The sequence below is a fragment of the Cetorhinus maximus genome, chromosome 9, assembly GCF_964194155.1.
Source record: "Cetorhinus maximus chromosome 9, sCetMax3.hap1.1, whole genome shotgun sequence".
NCBI classification, from domain to species: Eukaryota; Metazoa; Chordata; class Chondrichthyes; order Lamniformes; family Cetorhinidae; genus Cetorhinus; species Cetorhinus maximus.
This window is the reverse complement of record NC_135887.1, coordinates 7,157,598-7,180,818: the sequence shown is the minus strand read 5'-3', so window position 1 is coordinate 7,180,818 and position 23,221 is coordinate 7,157,598. Positions and strand designations below refer to the sequence as shown.

General features: G+C 40.5%; 1 protein-coding gene across 1 annotated transcript; it reads left to right on the top strand.

Moving 5' to 3' along the window:
* The first annotated feature begins 15,221 nt into the window (after positions 1-15,221).
* LOC144684152 (gap junction Cx32.7 protein) lies at positions 15,222-16,304 on the top strand. Its single transcript, XM_078547813.1, has one exon. The coding sequence runs from the start codon at positions 15,222-15,224 to the stop codon at positions 16,302-16,304; it is 1,083 nt and encodes a 360-aa protein (XP_078403939.1).
* The last annotated feature ends 6,917 nt before the right edge of the window (positions 16,305-23,221 follow it).

The following is a 23,221-nucleotide window of genomic DNA, read 5'->3' as shown; positions in this document are numbered from 1 at the left end:
AATTGAAGCTATTAAATAAGAGATTTTTTAAAAAATTTTAATTTGTAAATATGTACTAATTATATTCTAATTAACATATTTCAATCAAACACGGGGCTGATCAAGATAGGGAAATTAAAGACTTGCATCTACAGATGTAACCTTAAATGAAAATCTGTCTGCGGGACCAATGCTGAAATCTTCATCTCAAGATGAAAGAAACAACTCACATTTCTAACACAAGTTTCACTACCTTAGGATGTTCCAAAGCTCTTCATAACTAACTAATTGTTTTTGAGGTACAACTTTTTTTTCCAAAATTCATAAAATTTTAAAAGTACATTATATAACTTCAAATTTGACGTTACATAAAGTAAAATACAGTTCAATTTCTTTCAATACAGTATGTGGCATTCTGAGGTGCCTCGCTAAACTTATAATTATATTTACAATGTACATTTCATGTCAAACAGGCTGAGGGGTTTTACATGGGTTCCAATCCCTCGGTGTACTATGGTAAGAGGGTCTTAGACTCTAGCATTTCCCCACTGAGCTTTTGTGACTGTTGCCCCAAGTTTTAGTGCACATCCCTCTGTATGTAGTTCTGGACCTTGGGATGTACCATCTGCAACAGTTGGTCATGGACAGCCCTTTGCACTGGAAGACCAACTGATTTTGGGCAGACCAAAAAACATCTTTTACCGTGTTGCTGGTCCTCCAGCAACAGTTGATGTTTGTCTCGTGTGCATTCCTAGAAGAAACACATAGAGCACAGTGTAGTCACTATTGCAATGTTGGGAAATATGGTAGTCCATTAATGCTGAGTAAGATCCTACAAACAAGAATGAGATTAATGAGGAAGAATATCTCTTTTAGTAATGTTGGTTAAGGGATAGATATTGATCAGGTGAACGGGAGAAATCTAATGCTCTTTTTTGATTGGTGCCATGACATCTCTTTTGTGCACCTGAGAGAGATGGCTTTGGTTTAACATCTCCTCTGAAAGGTGGATCGCTTTATGGTGCTACACTAAATTATCAGCATAGTCTCTACAGTAGGGCTTGTACCCACAACCTTTAAGAGTGCTACCATTAAGCCAAAGTTGATATCTTAGAGTGCTCATTTCGAGTGGCATTGGCAGGAGACAACCAAGTTCACTAAAGGTATGAAATACAAAACCACTCCAGGAAGCTGTTTGACACATTTTGTATTTGTAGCATAAATCCAGTCTGTGATATATTTTTAAATCTCTATCCTTCTTGCAAAATATGTATCATATTTATGCATTTGGTACAGATCTGCCCACTCACCCAATCTGTCTATTTGCTTCTGCAGTTTCCTGTGTCCTTCCTCATAGTTTGCCATGACTCTTAGCTTTATACCATCAGCAAATTCTGATAGTTCTTTGATGCTGAAATCAAGAAATGCCCCAACACAGATCCCTGGCTACACTGCATGCTACTCCTGCCAACCAAGCTTTCTATCCATTCTGCCACTTTAGTAAATATCCTAATCTTTGCAACTAAGGTTGTGCAAGGATTATCTCTGTGACCTAGGTTTCAATTTAGCCCAGATTAAACAGACAAAAGTCATTTTAATTTGCTTATTCTAAGGACTCTTAGCTTCCTTCTTGAAGGTATGATTCCTTGCTAGAATACAATTTCTTGGGTACTGAGGGCATGCCAGTATCTCACCCAAGTGCCATTATTTATTGTTGACCCTTGATAGTGATTACCAGCAGGTTATTTGACTGTATGAGGGTATGCAGTCAAACTTAGTCCTGTCCTTCCCAGACTTCCTTATGCACACGTGTGTAGCAAAATTCACTAGGTGGCAATCAAGAGCATAATGGAATGTGATGGAGTACTTTCCACTTGCCTGGGTAAGTGCAGCTCCAACAATACTGAAGGAGCTGAACACCATCCAGAATAAAGCAGCTCACTTGCTCAGCACCCTGCCCACCACCTTAAACATATGTTCCCCCCACCATAGGCACACAGTGGCAGCAGTGTATATCATCTACAAAATGCACTGCAGCAACTCACAAAGGCTCTTTCGACAGTAACTTCCAAACCCACAACCTCTACCACCTAGAAGGACAAGGGCAGTAGATGCATGGGAAGACTACAACCTGGAAGTTCCCCTCCAAGCCACACACCATCCTGACTTGGAACTATATCACTGTCACTGGGTCAAAGTCTTCGAACTCCCTTTCTAACAGTACTGTGGGTGTACTTGCACCACATGGACTGCTGCAATTCAAGAACACAGCTCACCACTGCCTTCTGAAGGGCAATCAGGAATGGGCAATAAATGCTGGTCTTGCCAGTGATGCTCACATTGCATAAAGGAATAACAAAATGAATCAAGGCCAGTTTCTCTCTCTCTAACCCAGGGAACTAAGGCCAATCATATTGTCTCAACTGCTGCCCCAAATGTGATGAACTCATTTGGCACAGACTGTGAATCAAACTAGAGATGTTCCTGGATTTTATAGCTTAGCCACTCATTGGTTAAACTCACTGAATCAATTAAATATTTTACAAATAATCTTAAAAGTGTTATATTATTACATGTAAGTCTTTAAAAAATGCATTATTGGTAAATGTGTCTTAAATGATGATAGTGAGAAATTTCACAATATTTTCTTACAAACTGATATGGCAATTATTAATTTCCTCACAAGATTAACTATATGGAGAGAGTCAACATAGTGAAAAATAGTACATTGACTGTTTAAAGGGTCAAAATATCTATCTTATGCTTAAATTGAGGTAACCAAAGTATGCTGTTACATTATCACTTTCTGCAGCAAATTAAAGGCTGGAGATCACTAAGGAAACTATTAAGCTACTGTTACAATCCTAGCTAATGTTAATACTGGACCAGTCAGACCCCAGAGTGAAACCAGGCTTGATAGATCCTAACTTTTATTTGTTTTTTTAGAAACCGTGGAGGTAAGTTACTGAAAAATTCACAGGAGTCTGCTGATGAACTTTTAATACAAAAAAAATGAAATATTTGTTAAACAAGAAAAACAAACTATATCACACCAGGCAAAAAGGTTGGAAATATCTCAACACAAACACAAGAAAATGACTCAAATATTCACAATTCCTTTACCCCAGCTATCTCTTTACAGACACATACAATTTACCACATCTATCTTATACTCTAATATTCATGGCAAGTATGCGGTACATGTGAATTAACAGGCGGATTGTGGTCAGACACCCCAACTCAAAAACAAGTGACATGTCACCAAAACAGATTCCATGGATTTCTTATCAACTCAGCCAGATGTATGTCAAAATGTGAGCCAACCAGTCTCACTGAAACTCTGTCTTTCTCATGAGGGTTTCCAATCTCCACATTTGAAGAACTCACGTTGAAACTCCCTCCAAACATCGCTCCCACTCGGATGGTTTCAACCACGGTCCATCTCCAGGGTTTCAGTCTCATCTTCTGAGATTCTTTTCTTCTGGATCTCCACATATGCTCAAGCTTCACCTTCCAAGTAGAATTTCAGATCTTCGGCTATGCCAAACAGAACACCACTGCTCTAAAGGGTACCTTTACCCTTACAGCCTGCAGCAGAGTACGAACCTTCGGCTGCCCTCTCGGATCTTCAGGACTACTCTTGATCCCACGTTGTTTCAAGTCTGCTCCCCTCAGGTCTTTCTCTTTAATTCAGAGCCTATTACTCTGCTCCTTTTTCTCAACTTTACTTAACAGAATCTATTTCTGATCTCTGTCCTTGCCCCATACCTGGGCCGTTCTTCTGGGACCTGTTCTGCCTCACTCCCTGGTTTGGGATCTTCTTCTTTGTTTGTGACCTTCTCCCTTTCCCTCTCCCTGTCTCCTGCTCCCTGGGACACCTTCTCTCGAATGGTCTCCCCTCCAGGCCACCTGACCTCCAGTTTCATGCCTTTTCACTTTTCTTCTTTATCACCTGTGCATGTGCGCAGGGCCAGCTCCCAGCCTGAAGACATGAAAATGGACGCACTGTGCATGTGTGGCCCTCTCCCAGCTGGGGCATGTATGAAATCAATGAACTGTGCCTGTGCAGCCATTCTCTAGCCAGTTCATGTGCAGGAAGCCCAAGGCCCACTGGGAACTGTCGTTCCCGAACTCCAAACTCCCGATTTAGGTAAGTATTTTTGGGTTTCCTAACATTACTCCTGACTATTTCAGAAAAGGGAACAGAAATGACAAAAAAGTATAAATTACTAGATGGTTTTATTCACCGTACTCACTATGACAGAATGGGGATGATTTTAAACCACATTATCTGGGCAAATACTTAGGACTGGATTTTCATCAAGGGAGTCAGGAATTTTCCCAACTCCTCAATCTTCTCTCCATCCTGCAAGAGCCCGCATGCGCTATTGCCCACTCTATTTTCATGTCAGGGAGGTAGTCATGGGTAGGAAATGTTACTCGGATCCACGTCAGTCGAAGTTAAAACAAAGACACGGCTACTTTCTTTGCTAAAGAGAGTTAACTGACTTAGTTCACAGTCAACACCACTCCCACCCATCACTGTCCCAGCTATCCCCATTTACAGGTATACAAATACCCATCACCAGTTTAACAATGTAATTGCCATTAATCATAACAATGGGATTGCCATTAAGCCTTAACAATGTAATGAAGACAATTGACAGATTCCCCTCTTTTCTTTTGAATTAAAACTTCTGAAAATTCAAGAACTTTCAAACTAATCGAAAATAAACAAAATTTTTGTTCTTTTTCTGTCTCATATAAAGGAAATTTCATTTTTTTCCTAATATTACTGCAGGATACTGAAATTGACATTTTGGGGCTGTGTATGTATGTTTGTGTGTATGACTAATTTAATTAAACTGAGGACAGTCAGACTGCAAGACAGCATGCATTTTGAAATGGAAATAGACAAGCTAACATTTGCATTTGTAGGTAAGTTGAGAGGTTGTTTGAATTTCAAAGGGGAATTAGAAGATGACAAGGAAAATGGTTGCATCTTGCAGGAGTTCACAGGTAAATGAGTCATAGGGATATCATGTTTTATTGATCCAAAAAGCAAAGACAAGATGGAAACATGAAAGATTTTTATATTCTGGGACAAGTAACTTCTGAAGCAAGGTTGAAATGGTGAGATTTAGAGATCAAAGGGAAGAAATATATAATGGAAAGATTGAAAGCTGTATGTGAGTGGCCATTTGAGATCTTGAAAGGTGGACATTGTGAAGACAGACTTGTGAAGAAGCAGCCTTTAGCCACCCCAGAGAAATGTTTGCTTGTTCCAGAAAGCCAGGTTTTGTTAAAAGCCTTAAATTTCCAGTGTTGAATGAAAGGGAGAGAGAAGCTGTGAAATATCTCCCTTTTAGTGACAGTGGGTGCATTGTGGTAATATTACTGAATGTTTTATAGATTAAGAATCTATTTGGACAGTTGCCTGGAAAAGGGTGTTTATTTGGGAGTCTAGCTGAGTAGTAATTTTCTGGGAAATGTTGTAAGACTAAATTTAACTGTGTAACTGCAATCTTGTTTGTTTCTTTCTTTGTTAATAAATGTTTTAATTTAATCTTTAAAATCTCCAAAAGTGATAGTGGACTCTTTACTTCTGACTTCAGTGCGCATACCTTCTCGTAATAAAAATACAAATGGCAAATCATTGTGACAGCTTGGCCAAGTTTCCCTTTAGGATTTAGTCAGCCTGGCAATTAACACCTGTCGTATCATAACACTCATACCATATGATAACCAACCATTTACAGATCCCACATTCCACTTTCTTTAAACATTTTTTTTCTTTGCCACATATAAATAATTACAAAGCAATCAAAGAAAATATTGGTTTTTCATATCCTCGTTATAACAAAAGGGATCCCTCTTCCAGTACGCCTAATAATTTCTCAGAGCAAGCACCTTTCTTAATAAAACAGTCTGACAATTGGTGACTTGCATCCATCCATTTTATTTTGGAAATTTCTCTTCTTTCCAACATTTCCTTTATGCTAGCAGGGTCAATTCTCAACCTTTATTCAGTGACAACCTTTGTCGAATGAACATTGCCCCAAAGAGAATGGTTATCCACATAGCGTTCTATGGGCAAACTTTTCTCATATTGCCTCTTGTATAGTTTTTCCTTCAGTATATTAGATAAGTACACCCTCATATCTATTGCTCCTATTAACACCAGTGTTTCATCAGTTAAGGTGCTTTTAACTACCCTCTTTATTGTTTTCACATCCCATTTATTATTCTTTCCTACCAAGAATTTCCCACCAGGCATTGAGTGTTCTTTGTGTTCAAATGAAAGGGTCATTTCAGACATCCAGAATGGAGGCAGCAGCCCTGGCATGCGGTTGAAGCTGATCTTTGGTAGCCTAGCTGAAAGAGCATTGGATCAAGGCGTCCCTGCCTCCCTGGGGGTTATCGAGATCTGCCTCCATGCCCTCAGCGTTCTGTGCACCGTACTCATCTTCGGACTCACTACTGGATTCATCACCTGTGGCTTGTGCAGCTATGTCAAGATCATCTTATTGCAGTGGGTCCCCCCCTTGTCAGTGCCAGATTGTGGAGAGCGCAGCATGCAACCACTATCAATGATACCCACTCTGGGGTGTATTATAGTGCATTCCCTGAATGGTCCAGGCATCGGAAGTGCATCTTGGTCCTCTCTATCTCCGCCTTTGTGGAGGCAAGACTTGTATTGTAATGCTTCTCTGCCTCTGTTCTTGGGTGGTGGTTGGGCATCACAAGCCACCTCTTCAATGGATATCCTTTGTCACCCAGCAGCCATCCATCAAGCCGGGCCGGAGCACTGAAGAGCCTCAGCACTTGGGAGCATCTGAGGATGTCCGCATCATGGGAGCTTCCAGGGTACCTTGCACAGACTTGTAGAATCAGTATCCTGTGGTCACACACTATCTGCATGTTCATGGAGTGGAAGTCCTCCCTGTTGACGAAGGCACCCAGCTGACCCGCTGGCATCTTGATGGCCACATGTGTGCGGTCGGTGGCACCCTGGATGCGGGGGAACCCAGCAATCATTGTGAAGCCTTTGGCTCACTGTGCCTGGCTGGCCTCGTCCGTATGGTAATGAAGGAAAGTCAATACCTGCCTGAACAGAGCTTCTGTCACCGGCTTGATGCAACTATGAACAGCTGATTGGGAGAATCCACACAGATCTCCCACTGACCTCTGGAAAGAGCCAAAGGCATGGAGGTTGAGGGCTGCTGTGACCTTCAGAGCCACTGGCATGGGGTGTCCACCCACACAGTTGGAGCTGATCTCTGGCCCAATCATCTGACAAATGGAGGTCACGGTTTCCCTTGAGAGGCGGAGCTTCCTTTGGCATTGCACCTCAGACACATTGAGGTAGTTGCACTGCCGCCTGTAAACCCTGGCAGCAGGATAGTGGTGTCTTCTGCGGCCCCTTCTGCCTTGGACTTCCTGCTGGCCCTGCACCCCTTGTGTCTGCGCCTCTCTTCCCATAGGTCCCTCCCCTGGAAACTGCATTGGGATACCTGGCCTCCTCTCCCTTCTGAGGAGGTGCCACCAGTGGAGACCACAATCCCCATTACCAGGGTAACGGAAGGATGTCTGATACCTGGAAGTGTCCACACAGTCTGAATCCTCTGGGGGCTTTGCAGATACCAAGGAGTCCTGAAATGAAGCCTGGAAATGCAAAGAATGAAGCCCCGAACGGAAATGAAGCTGCCAAGTACCAATAAATCACCAGGAGCAAACTATCTACCAAACTCCTCACTACTCACACTGGCAATGCTACTGACCATTTTTATCCTGCCCTTGGATGAGGTTTTTGAAAATGTCACCTGGCCACCTGCCCGTTTTGCCCGCGCAATGAGCACGAAATCGCGCGGGCAATGGGGGATGAGCAATAAATGCTGGCCCAGCCAGCGAAACCCACATCCTGTGAATGAATAAAACAAACCTTAACAATGCGTTTGCCATTAAACCTTAACAATGTAATTAAGACATTGACAGAAAATTATCCTGCCGTTTCCGGAGGCAGGCCCAAGCTGGCAACGAAGACTTGCAGAAGGCGAGGCCAGCCGGTTAGAAGATCCCTCCCTGTTTACTGGGACATTGGTCCAGTTGTATTCATGGTTGTTAGGCCTTCTAGCCCTGACCCCTGAAGTTGGGTAATTGATTAGGATGGACATGTATTAAGAGCTTTAGAATAGACAAATGTAGTTATTAGAGCTGTTTCTAAGCATGATGGGAAATGTAGCCAACACACAGGCATGATGGGTATGGTACTGTGGGAACCCAACTAACAATCACAAGTCATAAAACTTAATGACTTTCAAAGGATGGGTAAACAAATGTTAAGAGCACAGACTGGGAGGCATTAGAACCAAGGTATTTCCCAGCCTCCCAGTGAGATAAGAGAGACATCTGCAGCCTGAATAATTCTGCTCATTAGGTATGTGACTGGAGGTTGTATTGGGCAGTATATTGAAATATGACAGCTAAAAGATATAAATATGCTACACAGCCTTTGTTTCAGAGAGACAAACTGTAGAACTAGGCTGTGTCCTCCCAGCATATGCTTGAATAAAACCTTTACTCACAGACTTGAATGGTCTCATCTTTATACCACAACACCCGTCACCCCCTTGCACACACCCCATGCCCTCTCATATCACCTCCATTTCCTCTTATATTTTCCATTGCCTCCTCCATGTCTCTCATGGCTCCCATGCCCCCTCTATGACCCCATACCCCATCCATTCCCACTCACCCAGTATGCACTAGTTATACAACAATGAGCCATATAATAATACTGGCAAGTCTTTGAAATGCTCATGAGGGGGAAAAAAGCCAGCTATTCAACATTCCCTCTGAAAAACATTGTCCCTCTTATCATCTCATAAAGTTGTCAATCATACACAGGCAGTAAACGTCCCATTGAGGAAACCTTCAGTCCACTTCCCACCTCTTAATCTTGTCCAAATAAACAAAGAGGCATTGGAAAAAGCTCTTCAAAGAAATAGCTGGTTATTACAAGGTAATAAAGCTGTCAATCACACAAAGTTAGCTCTCCCTTCAAGCTGTGAAACAGACCCCTGCAAAGCTGAGTCCACTAGCCATTCTTGGAGCTCACCCAAGCATTCATAATGTCGAATGCCTATTTTTTTCTCTTGGTTCCTGACTCAAGACTAGGGTTCCTCCATTGTTCACGACTCCTCTGATGTGCTGTGACCCACGTCTCCTATCAAAGCGGGCCTGCCTCCTTGCAAATAGTGAGGGAATCTGAATGCTCACCCCTGCAATGGAGCCAGCAAGGTCGGAGGTGCCACACCCTTATCCTGCACTGGCAAAAATATTATCACAGAATCCGGTCCCACCTGCCATTTTTAAATCTCTTCCACCTCCGTTCTGACACAAACAGACATGAAAATCAGGGCCTATTGTTTCATTTCCATTACTTTCCCACTGACAATTAACCACACACTTTTTTAGTCCGGGTGCCTGCCAGCGACTGAAGTCCTATGTTGCCACTTGGACCCCAACATGATTTTAATATGATACCACAAAAGTCCTGTCCAGTGTCCAATCCTCTAGTAAAAGCTAGTGGGACTGGCCTGACAGGTCCTCAAGGGAAAGGGACACTCAATTGCAGATAATTGTATCATAGGGATCTATATGCTATTGTATTGTTTAGATTGCCAGGTATTTTTCCAGCTTCCAGATGCTTCTTTCTAAGATTATTTGTTCCTTCAAGTTATTATGAGTGAAATTATAGCCACTTTGATTAGGATAAAGGAAGAGATGGAACAAGATGAGTAACTGCAGCAGCCTCAGGAACCAGCATGAGCAACAAGTGGGTCTATTGAAAAACAGCAGATGAGGGAGGCTGCTCATATGAGGCATTATCCAGCCAACAAAGTGTATAGACCAAGTCACTTTTCTGGATCTATCTGAGGAACATTGCATTAGGAGGCTGCACTTCTTCAAGTAGGCTGTTGCAGATCTCTGTACTCTTTTGCAACAAGACCTGTTGGATCAAGTGGTCATGCTTTGCTACGGCTATCAAAGTCACCACAGCCCTTAACCTCTTTGCAACTGGCTCATTCCAGGCTGCCAGGGGACATCACCTGCATATTCCAGCTAAGGTGCACAGTTTCATAAGCAGGATACAAATGCCCTGTTTGCCAAGGCTAACCAGTACATCACTTTCCTCACTGGGCTCAACAATCACTGGGAGAGAGAGCTATGGGATTTGCAGCAATGGTTGGCTTCCTTCGCTTAGAGGACATGGTAGACTGTACACATGTTGTTATCTGGGCTCCAGAAGATCAGACATTAGCCTTTGTAAATATGAAGGGCTAATACTTAATTACTGTGCAGCTCATCTCTGATCACAAGAAGAGGATGCAAGTTTGTCTAATGTTTCAAGGCAGCTATCACAATGCTCTTACCCCTTAACTCAAATATTCCCCCCTCCCCCACAATATTTGACTCTTCAAGGAACCTGTAGGAAGAAGGGATACCTGCTGTGTGCATGGCTCATGGTACCTCCCTGCAACCCCACAGGAATAATAAGAGCCATGGAAACACCAGGATCATATTCAGCACTCTCAGATAAAGTTCAGATATCTCAACGGGTCTTGGAGTTCCCTACAATATATTATGGTTTGCCTCCTACACAACCTTGCTATCCAAAGATGGATTTGGGGGAGAACCAGCAAAGCCTGCAGCCCTCATAGATAAGGAATACAAGGGTGAAGGTGAGGATGGAACTGAAAGAGAGTTAATTTCAATGTCTTGCTGTCAGAGATGCCAGGAATGAGTTAAAAGCACAGTGAGTCCTATGTCTGGCTCGTTCTCCTTCCTGGAAAGCTTACACAAAACCCCATCTGCATTAAAAGTTTTTGTTACCCCCTTCAGCTATCGTAAGAGGAGTTTGTGGCTCTGTAAATGTTATGATATAAGAAGTGTAGTTTTGTTACTATCTGGTAAGACAGCAAAGGAAGAGATGTGTGTGTGTGTTCGGAATGAGAAGGGTGATCCAGTGAGGCCTTGTGATTGGTGGTGAAAGACTTGATGGGGTTTGGGGGACGGTATTGTTGAGAATGTTGGGGGACAGATGAAAGGAATGTTGTCAGATGAGAGTACCCTGAAAACATCCGGGCTGAATCAATGCCACCTATCTACTCAACTTATGATATTTAATGGAAGAGTGCATAAGCCAGGGCAGAGTGACACAGTTTTGTGAATACCATTTTAGATATAAATTCTGCATTTTATATCTCTGAAAAGTGAGTTGTAATAAGACATCCATTCAGTTTGGAAATGTGAAAATATAATGTTAAATTAGAGTCATGGTCAAGTTTAACAATTTAGAACAAAGCAACCTTTTTCCTCAGGCAAACTGATTTCATATTATCAGACAGAAACAGTTTTGAGAATAAAAATATTGCAACATTAAGGCATCAGGTTGATTAAATTAAGAATACAGAGATTAGAGATTAATATAATCACAGACATTTTGTGGCATCCCTCATTAAATCAACTGATCAATTATGTGCATGGGTTGACTAACATTCCCACCACTATATGTAATCCCTCCTTTCAGCAAAGAAATTTAACCGAACAATTAAAACTCAGACTGGCAGATTGTATACACATGTTTCTACAGCCACCTCCGATATTGTTAAAACAAAAATAGTTGAGATTCCAGTACAAAACTAAAAAAATGTTGACATTGTCCCTCCAGCTATTCTCTATTTTTTTATCATTACATCCATATTTGTGTTCCCTGTAAATAAGATAAATCCATGCAGAAGTACAAATATGTAAATGGCACACATGGTTTTCAGTAGGCTTACACAATAAATAGGATAATATTCAATAGAAAATATGCTGGATGTTTTGGGCAGAATAGATAGGTTAGACAAGTGGATTTTACATAATTACCATTCATTTAACTCTGAATATAGACAGAAAGTCCTTTTCAGTGAAGAGCAAACTAGTCTGGTTCTTTATTGTTAAATTGCTGTCCATTTTATTGTTTTGAGATAAAACGCCATGTGATGGAAATGAATATATTAGGCTTTACATGCTGTTTGTACAAATGTTTTCATGATTCAATACATTTCTGTAGCATAAAATTAATTAAATCACAAAAAACAATCATGTTAATCATAGATGCAAATGGTATAGTGCTTTGCAACACTCCAGAGAGCATGTTTGCTGCTTTTAATCATTTCCAGAACATTCTTTGTTTTCAGCTGTGAATGGTTCAACAGAGAAGTTGTACAATTCATCCTGGATTATCTGTAAACACTTTTTTTGTCATTTACAATACAGTAACAGTTTTAGGGACAGTTTTAGTTTGACCTATGTAATGTCAGCCCAGTCCAATCATCAAAAGCCCAATGGTACCATTGGGACAACTGCGTTTCTGGCTCTAATACTGCCAACCCACTTGGCTCTTTTAAACCACTTTCCAGATTATTGCAGAAGTTAGAGCAAAAAGTAATTCTCATCCAGGTGAGCACATTTTGTTAATCTGTACAATAGAAAAATGAAAACTTGGAAGTAGCGTGTATTTATGTTTAAAATATAATCTGGCTGTGTTCTGACGATTCAAGTAAAACTTACAGTATTGTTGTAAGATAACATGTACCCTGCACCAGTCTCCTTTTATCATGCTCCATGTGATGATAATATTTTGTGACATGAAAGCTACTGATACTAACTATATAAGTGTTAGTACATGTCATTTCCAATACATTGTAGAGTAACATTTATCTCTGTAATGCAATTCAGCTGTTTATCAGATTTTTAAAAAAATTAAGTTTACTGGGCTGCAAAGAAATACCATACATTATTCTGAATATACCAAATGAACTCTTAATTATTTACAAAGTATTTTCTTTAATTCTGTTACTTCTATTTCATATTTATAATGTTTTTGGTTGCTGTGTTTTCCTACATTACAACAGTGACTACACTTCAAAAGCTCTTCATTGGTTGTAAAGCACTTTGGGACATCCTGAGGTCGGGAAAGGCACTATCTAAATGCAAGTTTTTCTTTTACGGCATAGTCATATAAATGGCATTGGGTCTGCTCTAATATTTTTACAAGGGACTGTTTAGGTTCTTGAAGTTGTATTATCAGTTTTAATCATTTAAATATTGATTTCCCCACCCCCTTTTAATTAATTGTTTACCCAACCTGCCTTTCCCAACTCGCTGTGGGTAGGCAACATAGATAGCTTACTGTACCTCACCTCCATTCTGCACCTCACCTCCATTCTAGAGAGCTTGATGGGGACTGGGGACTTCCCATTTGTGGAATCCAAAGAAATATACAAAAAATAGGAAAAATGAAAATCTGAAATGAAAAAAGTAGGTAGTTCAAAGTCTGGAAACAGAAAAGACAGGTAAATGGAAATGATATATACCTGAAGTGTCAATCTGTCACTTCTCTTTTCTGATGTTAATAGATTTATTGTGTATTTCCATAATTTCCAACTTTCAATTCCCATTAATACACCCATGTATTCTCTACATTGTCATATAAGAGGAATATTTGTAGAACTAGTCTTCCAAGTAGAGCTGTTATGCTTCAATGTACATGGTTTTTCAAGGTTTATTTTCCTTGGTGCCTCATCAAAGGAACCCATTGTAAATTGGAACAAAGTCAGTTACTGTTAATTATTCATATTTTGCATGTGTCAGTTATAGTCATATTTATTTGGAGTATAAATTTCAAAATGTTTAAAAATATATCCAAGGAGATAATGTTCATGAGAAAGCATCAATTTAGACCATAGATGAGAACATAAGAACTAGGAGCAGGAATAGGCAATTCAGCTTCTCGAGCCTGCCCCACTATTCAATACGATCATGGCTGATCTAATTTCTGCCTCAACTTCAATTTCCTGCCCTCATCTACAAATTTAGCTATAGTACCTTCTATCCCTGAATCTAACTCATTAATATAGATTGTAAATAGTTGGGGCACAAGAACCAAACCCTGTGGCACCCCACTAGTTACAGCTTCCCATCCAGAAAAAGACCCATTTATCCCGACTCTCTGCTTTCTGTTGGTTAGCCAATCCACTACCCAAGCTAATGTATTACCCCAAACTCTGTGTGATCTTATCTTGTGTATTAATCTTTTGTGCGGCACCTTATCAAAGGCCCTCTGGAAGTCCAGATATACTACATCTACAGGATCCCCATTATCCACTTTGCTTGTCACATCTTCAAAGCACTCTAGCAAACACGATTTACTCTTCATAAAATCATGCTGACTCTGATGGATTGCGTTTTGACTTTCCAAATGCCCCATTACTACTTCCTTAATAATGGATTCCAACAATTTTCCAAAGACAGACGTTAAACTAACTGGTCTATAGTTTCCTACTTTCTGCCTCCCCCCTTTTTGAATAAGGGTGTTATATTAGCATTTTCCAATCCACTGGAACCTTTCCAGAATCCAGTGAATTTTGGGATATTATAGCCAATACATTCACTATCTCCGCTGCCACTTCCTTTAAGACCCTGGGATGTGGGCCATCAGGTCCTGGGAACATGTCATGGATTTGTATGGATGTACCTGATTGAAAATGTACAATTTGGAATACTCCAATCAGAAAAGCTAAAATATAATGTCTACCCAAATCAGGCAAAGTAATTGTATTAACTTCATCCGTTGATTTTTGAATTTGCCGTTGTACGATGCAAACTGGTTTGGTATCAATGGATTGACAATACCTCTCCTGGGCATCTTAACAACATAACAGCAGTACAAGTAAAACTGCATTATGGGTTTGAGCTGGGTGATGCTTTGTGTCTAGTTAAGCAAAGGCATACACATAAGCCTTGATTTTAAAAAAATATTACGGTGAAGTGAAATGATTGTGTTATAACAGGAGTGCTTATTCATCATGTAACTTGTATGAATTGCATCTAATAGCATTATTCGTGTAATTTGTGAACTCAATTGGAAATAATGTTATGCAGTCATTTCCATAGCACGGCACTAAACCGTTAACTACGTGTATTCTTTAACCACTTTAAAATTTTGATTATTTGTATTACTTAAAACTCAGATATCCATGGTGAATTATTCTTGAGTTAACATAATTAATAACTTAAAGAAGAGCCTTTTCAAAGAAACATTTACCTTCAGTCACATATTAGGTAAAATTAACATTATACCACATTTGGCCGATATCAATATAATCTTCTTTATTTCCTACAGATAAAAAATGGGTGATTGGTCATTACTTGGCCGCCTTCTGACTGAGGTTCAGAATCATTCCACTGTGGTTGGGAAGATCTGGTTGACAATGTTGTTAATTTTTCGTATTCTGCTGGTCACACTAGTCGGCGATGCAGTGTACGGTGATGAGCAGTCCAAATTCACCTGTAACACCCGCCAGCCAGGCTGTAACAATGTTTGCTATGACACCTTTGCACCTATCTCTCACCTGCGGTTCTGGGTTTTCCAAATTGTTCTGGTTTCAACACCATCCATTTTCTACATAGTGTATGTCCTGCACAAAATAGCAAAAGATGAAAAATATGAAATGGAAAATGTGAGTGCACTGGAATTGTCAAAAAATCCTATAACTAGTGGACGCCTTCCAGAAACTGAAACCTTAAATCAAAGATCACTTGGCAGCGACTCTCAGGAAATCGAATTTTATCGAAGAGATGGGGACTATGAAGTTGAACATATTAAAAGCAATAGAAACAGTGATCCAATCTATCTATCAAATAAAGTTTTAACTGTATATGTTATACATGTAATGCTGAGAGCAGTTATGGAGATAACATTTTTGTTGGGACAGTACTATCTGTATGGATTTAATGTTCCATGTTTGTTTGTGTGTTGGACCTATCCATGTCCAACCAAAACAGACTGCTTCATATCCAGAGCAACAGAAAAAACCATCTTTTTGAACTTTATGTTTTGTGTCAGTCTTGCGTGCTTCTTGCTGAACATTGTTGAGCTCCATTATTTGGGTTGGGTCTACATTGCTCGTGTGTTATGCACTACTTGTTCACCCTGCTGCAAGAAGAAGAAACAAAGGGAAGTAGTGCATCGGTATTCACAGCAAAACCCTCTTCTATTAGCACTAAAAGATTCATTTTATGACAAACTAATACTGAAATCATCAGCAGGATTATTGGAGCAGAGACCAGACTACCTCCCAAGTCAAGCAGCAGTATCATTTGAATCTGAATCAATAGAAAGCATAAGAAGGTATCCTGATGAAAAGGAATGTGGCAAGTTGCAACATGGAAATCTAAACAAGCCTGGGATGAGCAAGAAGGCTTGGCTTTAAAAAATAAAAGAAGTTTAGAAACAGATTTAGTTACATTCTGAACTTCATATTTACACGTTTTTAAATTCAAAAGATAACAGGAAGTTTTCTAGTAAATATAACAGCTTGCCACTGAAAAGTAGAAAATAGTAGTCAAAGTAGCTAAATATTAAGTCTGATCTAGTATTGGAATACCCCTTTACGGTGTTGCAAAAGTCAGTTCAGCTAATCAGAATTAAGGAAAATATCCTCATTTGAAATTGTGATGGCGAGAACACACTTCTAAAATCTAAGTGAAGTTCTCATTCTGCTCTCATTCCATTAGAGTTTAGAAGAATGAGAGGTGACCTTATTGAAACAGATAAGATCCTGAGGGCACTTGACAGGGTGGATGCTAAAAGGATGTTTCCCCTTGTGGGAGAGATGAGTACTAGGGGACACAGTTTAAAAATACGGGTCACCCATTTAAGACAGGGATGAGGAGCATTTTTTCTCTCAGAGGGTCATGAGTCTTTGGAACTCTCTTCCCCAGAGAGCAATGGAGGCAGGATCATTGAATATATTTAAGGCAGAGGGAGATAGATTCTTGACTAACAAGAGAGACAAAGGTAATCAGGGATAGGTGGGAACGTGAAGCTGAGGCCACAATATGATCAGCCATGATCTTATTGAATGGCAGAGCAGTCCAGAATAGCAAGGGGCTGAATGGCCTACTCCTGCTCCTAATGCAAATGTTCATATATATTTTACTTTCCTCACTATACTGTAACTCTAATTACAATTTTCTTCTCTATGTTTTAAATCATAGATTTGCCAATTAGCTTACTAAACAAATGGCCAGTTCATAAGGAGATCCAAATTATTTTTCAAAGTTTGACTGCATTTAGCATAGCCAACACCAAGTATATGTGCACATTTACTATGACAACCAATAAATATGCTCTACTCATATTTTAACTGGACAGATTAAGGGGTGAGCTAACTGAAGTGTTTCAAATGATTAAAGGGTTTCTATTGAAAATAGGGATAAACTATTTCCTCTGGTGCGGGCATAAGGACCATAACCTTAAAATTAGAGTTCAAAGTTGAATGTCTGGAAGCCCTTCTTCACACAAAGGGTGGTAGAAAGTTGAACTTCTTCCCCCTGAAAGCAGTTGAGGCTTGTTCAACAGAAAATTTCAAAACTGAGATAACTGTTAGGCAAGGGCATGTTAAGATACAGATTAACCATCATTTAATTTAATAGTAGAACAAGCTTGAGGGGCTGAATGGCATACTGCTCTTCCTGTGTTCCTATGCCATACCCAGTCTGGGGTTTTGGGTGACAAATGATAACAATTTCATTGTGTCTCAGAAAAAAGTTTAAAACAGCTATTTAAAGTTTCGGTTAGTGCATTGTGTTAGCATACTATTCTTTTGACTTAGGGATCTTAGCTTCAATCCAGCCCATGGCCAGTAAACGTCCATCTGAAATTAGTTTTGGATAGTCATAATGTACTTCCACATCATGTGAATCTACGATACAAGATTGTTTATAATCTGGCACAAAATTTGCCTAGGCAGGACAAAAGTGATACCTTTCAGAACAGTTATAATAATGTAGTGTATAGTAGTCTTTAGAGGTGAGGGTCAGCAAATACAGTGATTTACTCTAAAATTGGTCCTTGCTATACAGCACATAGTCTAGGATACACAATAGAGCATGAATGAGGAGGAGTAAGTGGATGTGGACTCATGTTTCAATTGTGGAACCTATTTGCCCTCTCAGGTGATGAGGAGATCCGACGTCAATATTCAAAGGCGAGCAGTGCAAGTTCTCTTTGTGTTCTATCTAACATTAATCCCACAAACAACAACTGAATGTCATTTATCTCATTGCTGTCTGTGGGACCTTGCTGTGCATTAATTGGCTACCGCATTCCCTCCATTGCAACAATGATGCTTCCAAAGTACTTGATTGGCTGTATAATGTTTTGGGGGATGCCCTGTGGTTGTGGAAGGCACGATATGAATGCAAGTTGTGAAAGGCACCATATGAATGCAAGTTCCTTCTTGTTAGCTGAATTTTTTAGACTTGAGTATCTTGAGTAATTGATGTAATAATAAAAGATTTTTGATACAACAAGACCAACTAAGAAATAAGTTGAGAAATGTATCAGATGTTATTAATAATTTTCTATGCTGACAAAGCTGGAGTATTGTGACCAGTTCTGGCTGCTGCATTTTAGGAAAGATGTGAAGGCATTGGAGAGGGTACAGAAAAGATTCAGGAAAATGATGCCAGGTATGAGGAACTACAGTAAAGAAGATAGATTGGAGAAGTTGGGACTGTTTTCCTTGAGGAATTGAAGGCTGACGGGAGATACCATAGGGGTATTCAAGATCATGAGGGGTCTGGACAGAGTAGATAGGGAAAGATTGTTCACACTCGTGAAAGGATTGAGAATGTGAGGGCGCAGATTTAAAGTAATTGGCAACAGAAGCAAAAGTGACATGAGGAAAAACTTTTTCATGCAGTGAGTGGTTAAGGTCTGGAATGCACTGCTTGACAGTGTGGTGGGGGCAGGTTCAATTGAAGCATTCAAAATGCAATTAGACTGTTATCTGAAAAGGATAAGGTTATGGGGAGAAGGCGGGCAAATGGGACTAGGTGAATTGCTCATCTGGAGAGCCAGTGCAGACATGATGGGCTGAATGGCCTCCTTCTGCGCTGTAGCAGTTCTGTGATTCTGTGACAGTTGACACCAAAAGTAAAAAATTGCTCCACTCTCTAGCCCTTTTTCTTACTCATTTTGATATACACAAATTCAACCAAAATACTCATCACAAGATAATAATGGCAATTAAAATCATCAATAAGAAATGTAAGCATTTGCAATCTTACAATCTTAGATTCAACTGTAGATGTTCAAAACTGAAAATGAATTGGAAACAAACAGATCGATATAAGCTAGAAATAAATTAAAATTATTAGTAACATCTGATACATTTCTCAACTTATTTCTTAGTTGTATTGTATTAAAAACCTTTTATTATTACATCAATTTCCACTCAAGATACTCAACAATATAAAAAATTCAGGTAACAAGAAGGAACTTGCATTCATATAGTGCCTTTTACAACCATGGGCTATCCCAAAACATTGTACAGCCAATCAAGTGCTTTGGAAGCATCATTGTTGCAATGGAGGGAGTGTGATAACCAACTGGCACACAGCAAGGTCCCACAAACAGCAATGAGATAAATGGCATTCAGTTGTTGTTTGCAGGATAAATGTTAGGTAGAATATGAAGAGAACGTGCACTGCTCTCCTTTGAATATTGACATGGGATTTTCACATCACCTGAGAGGGCAAATAGGTTCCTCTGTAACATTTCATCTGTATCCTAGATTATGTGCTCAAGTATCTAGGCTGGGTCTTGGGTGCATGATCTTTTGATTCAGAGAGGCATGAGTGCTACTAATGAGCCAAAGCTGAAATCTAAGAAAGGGAGTACCTTGTTATTCTTTGGGGCTGCATCAAAACCATTACTTGTTAATATGATCAGACTTTTTGAATTCAATTTCTTTGTACTTTTTCTATATTTTCAAGGTAGTGTTTCTTCACATGTACTTTGGGATGAGAATACAGCAAGGAACAATTGAACAAGGAATGCAGAAAGTTAGCATGCAGGTGCAGCAAGCAATGAAGAAGGTAAATGGCATGTTGGCCTTGTTTGCAAGGGGATTGGAGTACAAGAATAAAAAGTCTTGCTACAATTGTACAGAGTTTGGTGGGACCACATCTGGAATACTGTGTGCAGTTTTGGTCTCCACGTTTAAGAAAGGATATACTTGCATTGGAGACAAAGGTTTACTAAATTGGTCCCTGGGATGAGGGGGTTGTCCTATGAAGAGAGGCTAAGTAATTTGGACTTATATTCTTTGGAGTTGAAATGTAAAAAAATTCTGAAGGGGCTTGATAGGGAATGCTGAGAGATTGTTTCCACTTGTTGAGTAGTCTAAACCACAGGGGCACAGTCTCAGGATGAGGGGCCAATCTTTTAGGACTGAGATGAGGAGAAATAACTTCACTCAAAAGGTTGTGAATCTTTGGAATTCTCTACCCCAGAGGGTTGTGGATTGTTCAATACATTTAAGGCTGGGATAGATAGATTTTTGGTTTCTCTGGGAATTAAGGGATACGGGAAGCAGGCAGGAAAATGGGCTTGAAGCCCAAGATCAGCCATGATCTTATTGAATGATGAAGCAAGCTCGATGGGCCATATGGTCCACTTCTGCTCTTATTTCTTGTGTTTTTGTGGCTGCTTTGATGTGGCTGGTGTCAAGTTTCTTGAATGTTGTTGGAGCTACACTCACCCAGGCAAGTGGGGAGTAGTCCAACACGCTCCTGACTTGTTCCTTGAAGATGGTGGTTAGGCTTTGGGGAATCAGGAGTGCATTACTTGTCACAGAATTCCCAGCTTCCGGGTGGGGAGGGGACAGGATGTGATTCACACATGTGGGAAAACTGAACTCAACAGGGCCATTTGAACTCAGTGCTGCATTCAAGCAGACTCCATTTTTGCTGGAGTGAGGTCAGTTTCCCACACTGTGTGACTTACATTTTTTAAGAGTAGATGTGAATGTGCATAAAAGGTGGAATAGATCTGTGGAACTGTCAAGCTGTCAGGTTATTTAAATCCCCTGCTCTAAATTATGAAAGAAAAACACGGTGTGTCTCCGAGTTGGAAGAAAATGGTGCTTGCAATTTCAATAGCTGTTTGTTGACATAGGCCTGAGAGATATCATTGTAGTATTATTACTGCTTACACAATCTGCCATTATTAGAGTTAGGGGGGAGGAATGTACGTTGACAGTTTGATTGGCTCCAAGAGTTTATTAAGGGATTAGCTGTCTCTTGATGTGGGGCTATGAATACACGTTTGTTTTATAAGGGATTATGCACTTGAATGAATTTAAGTGGGCTTTTATCAATGACTGTTTTTTTTAAATTGTGAAGTCCGTAACAGATATTTAGAACTTTACTTTATTTCACCTCAGAATGGCTCCTGAGGTCTGCCCATGGTGGATACTAGGTGAGTTAGCATGAAGGATGTAAGGGCAAAGAGTGGTGGAGGGGCATGGGTTGGCACTAAGTTTACACAGGGCCATGGGGATGAATGGGGGGTCCTAGTGTGGCAGGGTGGGTAGAGGGGCATATGTTGGCATGAATGGGCAATGGGAGTGGGGGCAGTGAGTGGCTGTGATGGGTGAGGTATAGAGGGTCTATCTGCACTTTTTACAACTGGGACAAAGTCCCAGAGCACTTAGGCAGGCCTTTTAACCAGCTTGGCAGTCCCCGTGGATATCTCTTCATTGTTTCTAGGGGTGGTAGGCCAGACTCCAGCATGCACCTGCTCCCCTGGAATGAAGATCCTATTATTTGGGGCCGTTTCTCCCAAGGCAGGTGTGCTGAGCTGGGAAATTTCCTGACTCTGTGCACCCGCCTTGGGAGTGAAAATTCGGGCATCTAACTCTGTTTCTCTCCACAGATGCTACCTGACCTGCTGAGTATTTCCAGCATTTTTTTGTTCTTTATTATGCAAACCCAAGCATCCACTCTTTCTGACTGGCATTATCATAGATGCAGTTGACATAATTGCCAGCCCTGATAAACATGCCATAAATGCCTTTTTCATTTGTGTGTAGTCTACTGGGAGATCCTAAATATGTCTCCAGCAACATCCTGGAAGGATCCAGAGGCAAAATGTTTAAAGGCAGTTTCATAGCCACTGGCAACACATGTCTACCACCTTCAGCAGGAAACAGTTATTCTTCTAGGAAGTTATAGATGTCTGCCAAGAACAACCTGTAGAAGCAATACTCTTCCAAGACGTCTCAGAAGCTGAACCTCTGCCTGCACACCATGCTATGCGGATAGTGCTTCCTGCGAGTTTGACCCTTGTGCCGCTCCCCTTTCTCTTGCTCCCCTCTCTGCTCATCGCCTGCAGGTTTTACCAAAGCTGACTGTTGCCGATGGTCATCTTGCATCTCATGCAAGGTCCAATCTAAGGCAGCCAAGTCACCGCCAATCCTGATCTGAGTTTCATAGAAACTAATCTCTCACCACAAGTACTTTGAACAAACCCTATCTCAGTGGAAGTAAGAAAACAACTGTGAGTACTAAATACTTATTGTATTATTTGCCTTACTTTTAATGAGACCCATGAGTTACCATTTTGTTCTTGCCTTAAGTTCAAGACCAGAAAACCCATGGATGTGCCATTAAATTCGACTGAACATTGAAATATTGCTATAATACAGCAATTAACATATTTATATTTGCAACCCACCTCTCTCGCAGGAGTTACCCAATGTACCCGAGTTAAACTTGGAAGTTGGTGCATTGAGGCTGGCTTCTCAGAGTGAATGGATTTTCAACCATTTAACAACCCCCTCCCCCCTCTCCTCCGGCCCCCTCTCTCCCCACTTCCGCTCCCTCTCCCCCCACCTCTCCCCTCCCCCCCTCCGCCTCCCTTCCCCCTCCCCTCTGGAAATCTGTGCATGTTGCTTGGACACATGTCTCGAGCTCTGTGGAAAGATTTTAATGATGCCGAAGAACCAACAGAATTAAAAAGAAATTTCAAAAGTTCTTAAGAGCACCATTGGAATGCCTGGGAACCTTTTAAAATTTGCTTTCCACCTACAGTTACTCTGCAGCTCGTGTGAAGCTAAAGTATTGTGAGAGTAGCTCTCTGGGGTTATCTTAAGATGCTTGTCTAAATTTAATTTGAATGACTTCATATCTAAGGTACACTACCTTAATTCCAATAATTGTATGTTGAGAAAGAACGAGCCTGAAGCTAGCCTGTACCTTAAACCAAGTTTATTTCTAAGGCAGCAAAACAAAACCACAGACTCTCCCAGTTCCTCCTAACACGCAGGATGACAGAATA